Source organism: Phyllobates terribilis, unplaced genomic scaffold (assembly GCF_046119375.1).
Source record: "Phyllobates terribilis strain yellow unplaced genomic scaffold, ASM4611937v1 Scaffold_9__5_contigs__length_417890890, whole genome shotgun sequence".
Lineage (NCBI taxonomy): Eukaryota > Metazoa > Chordata > Amphibia > Anura > Dendrobatidae > Phyllobates > Phyllobates terribilis.
Genome location: NW_027362769.1, coordinates 372,535,706 through 372,549,028, shown reverse-complemented (window position 1 = coordinate 372,549,028; position 13,323 = coordinate 372,535,706). Strand labels below are relative to the sequence as shown.

At 42.4% G+C, this 13,323-nt stretch overlaps 1 protein-coding gene across 1 annotated transcript in view; it reads left to right on the top strand.

Moving 5' to 3' along the window:
• The window catches only part of CACNG3 (calcium voltage-gated channel auxiliary subunit gamma 3), a 140,752-nt gene extending 128,003 nt beyond the window's left edge, over positions 1-12,749 (top strand). Inside the window, exons 3-5 of the mRNA XM_073648326.1 lie at positions 3,071-3,154; positions 10,043-10,183; positions 10,963-12,749. Coding sequence (XP_073504427.1) covers positions 3,071-3,154; positions 10,043-10,183; positions 10,963-11,480 — 743 coding nt within the window. The 3' untranslated portion in view covers positions 11,481-12,749. The remainder of the gene's footprint in view (positions 1-3,070; positions 3,155-10,042; positions 10,184-10,962) is intronic.
• The last annotated feature ends 574 nt before the right edge of the window (positions 12,750-13,323 follow it).

Genomic DNA, 13,323 nt, shown 5'->3' with positions numbered 1-13,323 from the left:
CGCAGCTTCCGGGCTGATGAGTGCAAATTTGCCTCCAGTATTTGCTGATAACGTGCTGCATTCATCTTTCCTTCAACTTTTACCAAGTTTCCTGTGCCTTTGGAGCTCACACATCCCAAAAACATCAGCGATCCACCTCTGTGCTTTACTGTAGGAATGGTGTTCCTTTCATCACAGGCCTTGTTGACCTCTCTCCAAATGTAACGTTTATGGTTGTGGCCAAAAAGTTCAATTTTGGTCTCACCACTCCAAATTACCTTGATCCAGAAGTTTTGAGGCTTGTCTATGTGCTGTTTGGCGCATTCTAGGCGAGATACTTTGTGGCATTTGCGCAGTAATGGATTTCATCTGGCGACTCGACCATGCAGCCCATTTTTCTTCGAGTTCCTCCTTATTGTGCATCTTGAAACAGCCACACTGCTAGTTGTCAGAGAGTCTTGAATTTCAGCTGATGTTATTTGTGGATTTTTCTTTGCATCCCGAACAATTTTCCTGGCAGTTGTGGCTGAAATTCTTGTTGGTCTACCTGACCGTGGTTTGGTTTTTACAGAGCTCCTGATTTACCATTTGTTAATCACAGTTTGAACGCTGCTGACTGGCATTATCAATTCCTTGGATATTTTTTTGTATCCCTTTTCTGTGTTATACAGTTCAACCACCTTTTCCCGTAGATCCATTGACAATTCTTTTGCTTTCCCCATGAGTCACAATCTAGAAACGTTAGTGGCTGGATGAAGGATGCAAGAGTCTGTCTGAATGCCAGAAACTCACTCAGCTTTTATGCACACACACTGATTACAAGCAAACAGGTCACAGGTGAGGATGTTACCTTTAGTAGCCATTCAAACCCATTTGTGTCAAATTCTGTGCATGTTATCAGGCCAAAATCACCAGGGTATGTGAACTTTGGATCAGGGTCATTTGGATGGTTTTGGTTGTCATTAAGATTTAAAAAGAGAAAACACAATAGTTTGACAATAAATGGCTTCACCCAATCAATATCCATGAGTGGAGAAAAAGTTTTTTTGTTATCATTCATATTCTCTGAAACAAGGCCAAGAAAGCAAAAATTCTGCCGGGGTATGTAAACTTTTGAGCTCAACTGTATACAGTGTATCTATGTGTATATATATATATATATATATATATATATATATATATATATATACATATATACTCCTCAACTTTGAAATGTCAACACATTACCGGATCAATAGACATGTTAATGATATGCTAATTATTAAAAAAATGGAAGCAAAACATAAGCCACATGGACCTGGCATTGATGTGTTGAGAAATGGCTCCTTGGACCTTGGACACTTTGGAGAAATGGTTGCACCACTGGTTCCACCACCAAATCATTGTAACGTCGAGCTGATGCACCTGGAATGAAGACTAAAGGGGTCCGGCTGCCGTAGATAATGCCACACCATAAACCCAGGAATAGAACTGGTATGATGTTCCCTCGTGAAGGCCTCTTTATGGGGCTGCCCACGTGGTCTTGTTAGCTTTTAAGAATGGCATGTAGTAATCAATTCTGTTCTGCAAAACGTCATATACCAAGCCTAATGTCTACATAGTGCCTACACAAACAATCAGTAGATGTTTGACCAAATTGGGCTACGAGGCAACATCCGACAGGTGCTTCACTGACCAAAACAACAATGGAAGCTGGAATGGAGGTTTGTCTTCTTCAGCGATGAGTCCCACTTTTGTCTTGGACTCAATAATAGCCAGAAATTGGTTTGGGTTCCACGTGAGCAATGCCATGAAGAGGTCTTTACAAGGGAATGTGAAAAAGACCCAAAAGCTGTTTTTTCAACATTTATATACATGTACTTGCCCCTTTCAAAAGGCCATGGTGTCTCCCATGCATGGTCCTCATGGTTTAATTTGAAGTCTTTCAAGAAATTGTGTATCCAGAGAAAAAGAAGACACGGAATGAAGCATTGGAGATGAAAAGAGAGAAGATGAATTTGGGCAGCAATTAGGAGAGGACTAGGGAGAAATCAGGCTGGTAGTGAAACTTATAGGAGGAAGAGGCATTAAAAGGGAGAATCAGTTGAGCACAGAAGTTGGGAATAGTTTGTCAGGATACTAATCGGCTTTCTGGCAGGGTATGGTGATACAGTTTGCTAGCTAGTAGACAAGAGAAATATGACTGGGTCAGCAGGGTCCTGGTTGAGGATCTGCATGGGTGTGGCAAGGAGCAACTCGAGCATGTGTCCCAGGTGCCAAGGAGCAAGGAAGCCGTTTTCCTTGGTCATGGTATGCAGTTGACTAGGTCAACAAAGGTGAAAAAAAGCCTTGGTACGGCTATCAGATGTGTGCCATAACCAAGCCAAGTTACCCCCATAAACGTCAATGGGGACCTGAAAAATATCCAATATCAGTGTTAAGTTAGAAGTGCCTTTACAGCACCATGATAGAAGGACACCATGGGGAAACCATACAAAACACACAAAACTAGTACAGTAGATACTACAGAGCTAAGAGGGTGAAATTTAGACACCCGTAAAGAAGGCATATCGGTACCAAGTCTGAGATGTACCAAGATCTCAGATGTTCTTCTACTCTACTTCCATGATAGTGGTTGTTTCCTTATACAGATGGCCAGGTGGACCATAATGTGTCATAGTCTGGACGTGGTAGGACAAGGAGAATCCCTGAGATCACTACATTCTCTAGACCTCAAGATTTTGTGGACACATATTAGGTCAATAATGATTGAGGAAATTTGGTCTCCTAGCCTCTATATTGGGTAAAAGGAAACTCTAGCCATCCTATATACAAAACACACTAGAAATGTGTAATCCCGGCTCTTCAAGCCTTAAGTGCTCCTAACCTGGGCTGCTGAGAGTACCTGACTTCTATACTATGGCAGGATGTAAAGCTTTGAGTGTAAAGAGTTAAGTAAAAAAAAAAAGAAAGAATGACGTCTGTTTTGTGTGTTTTTTTCCCATGTTAGTGAGTTGCAGGACCCTTCATCTCTGAAGACAGAGTTTTTAAGTTCCAATATTTTTTTGGCACAGTCACCGCTTTTGTATAACTAGTTATCTCTCTCCCGCAGGAGCCTTCAGAGGAATGTGCAAGAAAATTGATCATTTTCCGGAGGACGCAGATTACGAGCAGGACACTGCAGAGTATTTACTGCGTAAGGATTTTAACTCGAATGATCACCCTGTCTGCTCTTCATCCTCAATAACAGGCGGTCTGGGCTATTCACAGTCAACTAATACATCCTCAGCAGCTTCCCTTATGGCAGAATAGGGAGGAGGGAAGGTGGCGAGAGAAGGGGGTGCAAGCCAGTCCCAAATTTGTGGATGTAATTACAAGGAGAAAGGGTCTTTGGAGAACGCAAATGAATGGTCATTCATTTTTTCGTGCACTGGAAAAATCAGTTTGTATGCAAGTGGTCTGTAGGGGGCGAAGGTGAGCCTCCGCTTTAATATAAGCCCCACCGACAAGGCTGGAGGACAATATACTACAGGCTCAAATTAGGCAGATAGGTAGCTTACACAGCTGTAGCTAGCTAAATCTTCAGTTTGTTGCCTCTAACCCAGGATAAGGCAACGTGGTGTCAGACTAGAAGGTCCATGCCATTTTGCAGTCTTCTGTGAAGGGATGTTTGATTCCCAGGCAAAAGCAAATGCAAAGCCTATATAGTCAAGGGGCATCAATTGCATCTTGACCCGTATGGGTGGCATAAATTGCATACTTATGCAGGCTTGGACTGGTCCATTGGGGAATCGGAGAATCCTCCGGTAGGCCGCCCCTGTGATGGAGTGCTAATGAGCAGTTCTGTTGAACTTGATTCACAATTTGCAGAAAAAGGTATAATATAATCATTCAATAAACAAGCTAGCCAAATTATTATTACATAGAAGCAAAAGTAAATTTGTGTCCTAGAGTCAGGTTATTTTTGCATGTAGCTGAACAGTGGGCCCCAAAAATCAGTGTTGCTGGTGGGATTTGCCAATCCAGTCCGACATTGTACTTATGGATATGAGGGTTGGATGGTCATCACGTGGTCATCTTTCTGGTGTGACGTCAGAGCTGTGCTGTGTACTTGAAGTCAGTGATGTCTTCCTCTGAAGCTTTCTTCTTCACTAAGGGACAAACTGCAGCTGCATCCCCCTACTCCCCACCTGATATTCTCTTTAGTACATCATACACACTGAGGAGGTTTCTAACCAAATACAGAGGGGCTGCAGGTACGAAAAGGGGAACAACAGATTTCCATGAAGTGACCCGATCATCTGCATAGCAAATGGAGAACATATCCGAACAACCCAATGTGTCAGGCAGATTTAGGACCCTCGTGGCTTATTCATCCGCTTTCTCATGCGTTAACTTATTTTTTATTATTTTTTCTCACAAAAAAAGATTCTTAAAAATATCAAACAATAGGTATTAAAAAATCATGAGATTTATAACTGGTGGGGGAGGAAGGTAGATATGCACTTAGGAACTACCCAGGATCTTTTCTAGAGCAGATTTTGCCTTCACTGTCTTGGGCACCAGTGCACTTTGGAAGATTGCATTTAGTAATGCAGCTTAGTTGAGACCCCAATTATTTCTTTACATATGTAGCTACTAGATTTGAGCAAAAATATTTGCAAAACCCTGGTCCAGGGTCAGTAGTCCATGGCCACTGGACCGGAGCCTTGTGAACTTCCTCCTAGCTGCCGACATCTCTGGAACTTCTTCTGAATATTAGGTCAGGTGCAACATTGCGGCGTGACACAAACATAATGTAAAGAGGTGGCGGCAATGCTGGCAAGTAGGAGGAGGTTCAGAGGGCCTTGGTCTGGTGGCCACGGACTGTCGGCTAGGTCGGGGAGTTACATGCTGGCATCCTGTCCTGTTTCCTGTGCATGCCCCTGCATATACGTCCTGTTTCCTGCACATGCCCCTATAAATACGTCCTGTTTCCTGCTCATGCCCCTGCATATACGTCCTGTTTCCCGAGCATGCCCCTTCATATACATCCTGTTTCCTGAGCATGCCCCTTCATATACGTCCTGTTTCCTGTGCATCCCCCTGCATATAAGTCCTGTTTCCTGTGCATGCCCCTGCATATATGTCCTGTTTCCTGCTCATGCCCCTGTAAATCCGTCCTGTTTCCTGCGCATGCCCCTGCATATACGTCCTGTTTCCTGAGCATGCCCCTTCATAAATGTCCTGTTTCCTGTGCATGCCCCTGCATATACGTTGTGTTTCCTGTGCATGCCCCTGCATATACAGTTGAAACCAGGAGTTTCCATGCACTATATAAAAAGACACATCTGCATGTTTTTCTCAATATCTGACATGAAATCAGAATAAACCTTTCCCGTTTTAGGTCAATTAGGATTACCAGCATTTTTAATATTTGCCAAATGCCAGAATAATGAGTGAGAGAGAATGTTTTAACACATTTTTATTAAAGTCAAAAGTTTACATACATTTCGTTAGTATTTGGTACCATTGCCCTTAAACAGAATGACTTGGGTCACACGTTTGGGATATCCTTCCACAAGTTTCTCACAATAGTTGGTGGGAATTTGGGCCCATTCCTCCTGACAAAACTGGTGTAACTGATCCAGGTTTGTAGGTCGCCTTGCTCGGCGCTCGCAGCCTTTTCATCTTTGCCCATAAATTTTCAATAGTGTTGAGATCAGGACTTTGTGATGGCCTCTCCAAAACATTGACTTTGTTATCCTTAAGCCACTTTGTTACCATTCTGGCAGTATGCTTTGGGTCATTGTCCATTTGGAAGACCCATTTCCACCCAAGCTTTAACTTTCTGGCTGATGTCTTGAGATGTTGCTTCAGTATTGCCACATAATCTTCTTTTCTCATGATGCCATCTATTTGTGAAGTGCACCAGTCCCTCCTGCAGCAATACAACCCCCCAACATGATGCTGCCACCCCCGTGTTTCACAGTTGGGATGGTGTTCTTAGGCTTCCAAGCTTCTCCCTTTTTCCTCCAAACGTAACGATGGTCATTATGCCCAAAAACTTCAATTTTAGTTTCATCAGACCACAGGACATGTCTCCAAAAATTAAGGTCTTTGTTTCTGTGTGCATTTGCAAACATTAATCTGGCTTTTTTATGTTTCTTCTGGAGTAATGACTTCTTCCTGGCATAGTGGCCTTTCAGCCCATGTTGATACAGTACTCGTTTCACTGTGGATATTGACACAATCTTACCAGCTTCCACCATCATCTGCACAAGGTCTTTTGCTTTTGTCCTTGAGTTGATATGCACATGTCGGACCAAAGCACGTTCATCTCTGGGACACAGAACCCGTCTCCTTTCTGAGCACTATGATGGCTGGACATTCCCATCTTGATTGTACTTGCGTATAATTGTTTGCACAGGTGGACGAAGCACCTTCAGGTATCTTGAAATTGTACCCAAGGATGAGCCAGACTTGTGCAAGTCCACAATTCTCTTCCTGATATCTTTGCTGATTTCTTTAGACTTTCCCACGATGCTACGCAAAGAAGCAGTGTGTTTCAGGTGTGCATTAAAATACATCCACAGATGTGTCTGTAATTAACTCAGATGTTGCCAAAAAAACTTCCAAACACATGACATCATCATATGGGCAGTCCAGAATTGTTTAAAGGCATAGTAATCTTAGTGCACGTAAACTTTTGACTTAGCAGTAAGTAATAAAAATGCCTTAAAACATTCTCTCTCTCTCATTATTCTGGCATTTTGCAAATATTAAAAATGATGGTAATCCTAATAGACCTATAACGGGAAAGGTTTATTCTGATTTCATGTCAGATATTGAGAAAAACATGCATATGTGTCTTTTTATATAGTGTATGGAAACTTCTGGTTTCAACTGTACGTCCGGTTTCCTTTGCCTTTAAATACAGTCATGGCCACATAACAGCCGCATGACAGCCTCCCTGAGATGTATGCGATTAATATAGCAATGAGGATACCGTGCATTGAGAGTCAGCTCAATCCTCCCACCATTGGCTACATTTACATAAAACCAAGCAAAACAGACTAGTCGCTGCAGAGCTCAGCCACTGGGCGGTCAATAATCAGTGACATCCATGTCAATGCAGCTTGCCGGTCCCGAGCCAATCCTGTACGCGGCTCCATGCGCCCCGAGCAAGTCGGCTGATAGGAACAAGATGCTCGCTGGGATTCTGTATAAATAAAGATACTCTGTAACAAGTTTCTTGCAATCTGGATGCCCCGGGCCTTTCTCGGCCTGGCTAGATAGCTTTTTATTTATTGAGAGACAGACGTCTATTTTTCTTTGTGTCTTTTTATACCCTGGGAACTTTGAACCTGTTCTCTCGCATTAGAGACAGCACAGAAGTAGATACACAATTGTTACAGTGGGGAATTAAAAAAAAAAAAAGGAAAAAGCTGCAAGAACAGACCGCCGGCAGGTTGCAGATTCACAGCTGGAAAACGTTAATCAAAGGGACGGGGCTCTTATCCGTGACACCAGGTGAAGGATGAAATCTCCAGGAGAAGACGCCGCTTTGTAGTTAAAATCGAAGCAACAGACAAAGCAATACAAGGACAACTGCAGATAGATAGATAGATAGATAGATAGATAGATAGATAGATAGATAGATAGATAGATAATACATACAAGATAGATAGATAGATAGAGTCATGGCCAAAAGTGTTGGCACTCTTGAAATTGTTGCAGAAAATGAATTATGTCCCTTAGAAGATTATTACAATTCCACATCTTTTGTTATTCACCTGTTTATTTTCTTTGTGTGTATTGGAACAACACAAAAAAAAACAACTGAGAAAAAAAAGGCAAATTGGACATAATTTCACACAAACCCCCAAAAATTGGCTGTACAAAACTGTTGCCACCCTCAACTTAATATTTGGCTGCACTCCCTTGGAATAAATAACTGCAATCAATCGCTTCCTATAACCATCAGCTTCTTACACCTCAGTTGGAATCTTGGACTCATCTTACCATCTGCTCCAGGTCTCTCATATGTGAAGGCGTCTCCTCCCAACAGCAATTTTAAGATCTATCCACAGGTGATCAATGGGATTTAGATCCGGACTCATTGCTGCCACTTCAGAGCTCTCCAGCGCTTTGTTTCCATCCATTTCTGGGGGCTTCTTGAAGTATGTTTGGGGTCATTGTCCTGTTGGAAGACTCATTACCTAGGATGCAAACCCAGCTTTCTGACACTGGACATTACATTGTGACCAAAACTCCTTTGATAATCTTCAGATTTCATGATGCCTTGCACACAGTCAAGGCAACCAGTGCAAGAGGCAGCAAAACAACCCCACAACATCTTTGAACCTCCACCATATTTGACTGTAGGTACTGTGTTCTTTGCTTTGTAGGTCTAATTCCGTTTTTGGTAAATGGATGATGCTTTACCAAAAAGCTCTATCTTGGTCTCATCTGTCCACAAGACACTTTCCCAGAATGATTTTGGCTTACTCGCGTACATTTTGGCAAACTGCAGTCTAGCTTTTTAATGTCTCTGTGTCAGCAGTGGGGTCCTCCTGGGTCTCCTGCCATTAGTGTTTCATTTAATTCAAATGTCGACAGATAGTTCACGCTGACACTGATGCACCCTGAGCCTGCAGGACAGCTTGAATTTCTTAGGAACTTGATTGGGGCTGTTTATCCACCATCCGGACTATCCTGCGTTGCAACCTTTCATCAATTTTTCTCTGCCGTCCACGTCCAGAGAGATTAGCTACAGCACCATGGGTTGTAAACTTCTTGATTATGTTGCGCACCGTGGACAAAGAACATTAAGATCTCTGGAGAGGGACTTGTAACCTTTAGATTGTTGATATTTTTCAACAATTTTGGTTCTCCAGTCCTCAGACAGTTCTCTTTTCCTCTTTCTGTTCTCCATGCTTAATGTGGCACACACAGACACACAATGCAAAGATTGAGTCAACTTCTCCCCCTTTTTATCTGGTTTCAGATGTAATTTTCATGTTGCCCACACCTGTTACTTGCCACAGGTGAGTTTGAACAAGCATCACATGGTTGAAAAAGTGCCAACAATTATGTCCGGTCCAGTTTGGGGGTTTTGTGTGAAATTATATCCAATTTGCCTTTTTATCTCTGCTTTTGTGTTGTTCCAATACACACAAAAGGAAATAAACATGTGTATAACAAAACATGTGTAATTGCAATACTTTTCTGGGAGAAATATTTCAGTTTTTGGAACAATTTCAAGGGTGCTAACACTTTCGGCCATTACTGTAGATAGATAGATCAGTAGATATATAGATAAAGTGAAAGTTGGAGCAGCTCCCTGTAAATGACAATATGAGTACAGGCCTCTGTTTCTTGGTATTAAAGAGGTTTTCTCAACATCACAAATGGTTAAAATTGCAAAGTACATGTAACAGTAAGCAACTTTGCAATTTTCTTGTAATTAAAAATCCACTCTGTTCTCAAAAACTGAGGACTTTTTAATTTTTTTGCTTGTTGCCTAGATTATCAGCCACCTCGGTAATCCTCAGACAGTTCTCTTCTCCTCTTTCTGTTCTCCATGCATTGGCCTCTTTCCTGGGAAAGGAGCACGGTGTTTACAGACTCTTTGCTATACAGCTTGTAAGCACTGCTCTGAAGCTGGCCAGATCGCTGGATCCGGACATCTTTAGGTAACCTGCAGTCCCTCAATGATGCAGAAGCACAGCCGCAGCTGTTTGCATCATTGGAATGCACACAGTTCGGAGCAGCGATACAACCGGTCCGAACTGTCAATCATCAGGAGTGTACTGGCACCCAGCAAGAGGGGAAACGGAAGGCATAGGAGCGGTGCACGCGTAAAGTGTTGAGAAAACCCCTTTAAATCCTCTATGTGCAACATAAGAAAGCAGGCAGCACTCCAAACTTCAGGATACACTTAAGATGATACCAGCATTACAAGTGCCATATGACAGGTAGGGGATCTCGTTCTAGATTTGGCATTGGTAGGTTCAAGCTACCCCTCCGGATTCCGACATAGTTTCTTATTTTACCGTTTCTGGTCTCTGCTTTGTATAACTATATTCCTCTGTCTCTTCAGGTGCCGTACGAGCTTCCAGTATCTTTCCTATCCTCAGCGTCGGCCTTCTATTCTTTGGGGGCCTCTGTGTTGCGGCCAGCGAGTTTTACAAAAATAAGCACAATGTCATCCTCAGCGCAGGGATCTTCTTCGTCTCGGCAGGTGAGTATTCGCTCAATACGTCTAGTTTTAATAAAAGAGCACTTATATATCTTTTCACCTCCTTCTCACATTCTGTGCCAATTTCTTAATGTTTCTTTGTATCAGTCGGAGCTTTGCTATTCTGCTGTGGAGCTCTATATGTTCCCTGCAGTATACGGCTCCCATTGTATCCAATAATAATGATATTTCACTAAGCTCTGCCGCCTGCATTCATCATATGACTCATTCCATTTTCGGTAAACAGTAGAATGATGTGCTTTACCAAAAAGCTTGGTCTCATCTGTCCACATGACAATGACAGTGTGAAGCGAACCAACATTTGTCTGTGGCAAGATATTCAACTTACTACTTTTATTTGGCTGATTGCTAAGGACATCACCTTTTCCCCCTTTACTTACTGGGTCTTGCACTAGTGGTCCTAGATATTGCTCCCTCCCCGCTCAACTATGTGGTATGATTCTGGGCAAAAATGTCTCTCCCCATACATACTCACATCCGCATATGTTCTCAGTCGAAAGAGAGGAATAAGTTGATGCCAACCCAACTTGGTCTCAGCTTTCTTCCCGAAGAACATAAGTGCCCAAACATTATCTCCATCCATGATCGGGAGACCTCCATACACATTAGATGGTCGGATGCTTGTGCCAAAATCAACATCAGTGAGTATGGTTAAGACCAACGGAGAAACATGTTTGGTAGAAAAACCTCACGCTTTGCTATGCACATAACATTTCGGACCTGATCTAATATTTTTGACTAACCCCTCATTTCTCTTTCAGGCCTGAGCAACATTATTGGAATAATTGTCTACATTTCTGCCAATGCCGGAGACCCTGGCCAGAGTGACTCCAAGAAGAGCAACTATTCATATGGTTGGTCCTTTTATTTCGGGGCCCTATCATTCATTATTGCCGAAATGGTTGGAGTTTTAGCTGTACACATGTTTATCGAAAAACACCGGCAAATAAGAGCTAAATCCCATTCCGACCTATTCAAGAAATCTGCCTTCACCCGGATACCAAGCTACCGGTATCGTTTCCGGAGGCGTTCCAGCTCCCGTTCTACAGAGCCTCGCTCTAGAGACCCTTCCCCTGTAGGCAAAAGTTTCAACCCTATTCCCACTAGTGATATTTCTCTCTACACCTTAACTGCCCGAGACCCTACCAAGATGACTGTTGGCTCTTTACTAAATTCCGAAAGGGAACATAACTTTCTTCAAGTTCACAACTCCATCCCCAAAGACTACAAGGAGTCGCTACACAACAATCCTTCCAACAGGCGCACCACACCGGTCTGAGATTTGCAATAAAGGGGGATAACGTGACCTAAAGAAAGAAATACGGTGGTAACCGGAGATGGTCACAGAGCTGTTTATTCTTTATTTCAATAAAACTACAAATCACATGGTGACAGGATAAAAAAAAATTCAACAATACGTGTCACTTCCTGTTCGGAATGCCACTTCCTGTTCGGAATGTCACTTCCTGTTCGGAATGCCACTTCCTGTTCGGAATGTTACAACAGCGCCAGAGTTTAAGCATGGAGCTTATATGATGACCCATATGTTGTAACTAATGACTTGGAAAGACTGCCTAAGTTGTATAAGTGTTTGTGTTTTAGGATGATGTAGGAACATTATGTTTCAAAGATAAATTTTGCTTTTTCAGAGGGAAAAATCAAGGTTTTACAGAGCAAAGAATGAGAATGTTTGATATAATAGATATTGTGCATAATTTATGCTGTTTATTGGGGGGTTCTGCAGAGGAAGAGATAAGGACACGTCACCAATATTTTTTTTGTTTTGTTATCCTGCCTAGCTTTCTTTTCGAGAGGTGAAACCGGGACAATATATATCCTCCAAATGATTGTATAGCCAAACTTTTGAGTTATGGACGAGTGACGGTGAACCACGCTGCATGAAGGAGTGCGTTGTGTCTGTCAAGAATATACTATTATGTATCTTAGAGGTACAAAAAATACACAACGATGCCGGAGTGAAGAATCTTATCCTATGTTGAGCAGGCTGGTGCTTTCAAAATTCAATCTGTTTTCTTAAAACCCCCCCAAAAAAAAGAAAGAAAAACTGTGCGTTGAAAAATGTGATGCCGGTGATCTCCCCCACACAGCTTTCGAGAGGGTTTTAAAGTGCTGTTTTGACAAGTGTGGGGGTGGCGCTGACGGGTGCGCTGTTGATGAAGACATGATGGGCCAATCGGAGAACGTAGACTGTGCATCAAGTTTTTGTAAAGAAGTTTTTTGACTGGAACATACAACTAGATGAAACAGAGACTCTTTCAGGAATCGCGCATCTTCCTCTGATAGAGTTAGTCCTGATACATGGGTATGCATTACAGACAATGAAGGACTTCAAGGTGCGAGCGATGTCTTCTAAGGATCATCTCTTGAGAATGTCAGATAGACTCGGAACGTTCATGGAAATTATGAAGCTGAGCTACGATAAATACTGAGCGGTACGAAGCGGGAGAAGTTCCTGATTGGGCACTAAGTCAACATTCCAATATTTTTTTGGGTTATATAACTAATTATAATAAATAATAGCAAACTTTCTGGTCTGGTAATTTGATTTAGTGTGCACATGAGAAGTAGACTGTGCCCGCCATATTGTGGACTTAATCAACACTAATCATAGGGTTTTCCAAGAACACTTGGGATTAACAGCTGAGCCCATCAACATAGGTGTGACATCCATATGAAAGATTGACCTTGGTAATATAGCTTGTCTTGTCCAGTCCTATTCAAGTGAATGGGCCATACTACAGTACCAGGCACCGCCACTAGTACACCAAAGTCACGGTGCCTTGGTGAACAAGGAAAGGAAAGTGGAGCTCAGAGGAGTGCTATGGACCCTTCGTTGTGTTAACCCAAAAGGATTCGAAGAGGTCAGACCACCTTCTGGTCAAACACTAAAGTCCCCCATAAAAAGATTAGATAAAAGTTGGCCAACCTACCGATTTTAGTGCAATCAGATGGCCATCTAATGTGTATTGGCGCTTTCTGATACAGAAGATGTTGGGGAGTAAAGGACAGGGAGGTTTTAATTTTTTTCACCCATTTTTGATAAGCCTGGATCTGGCTCTCCATATAGAGAACATATGGACACTTGGCCGAGCCGAGTGTTC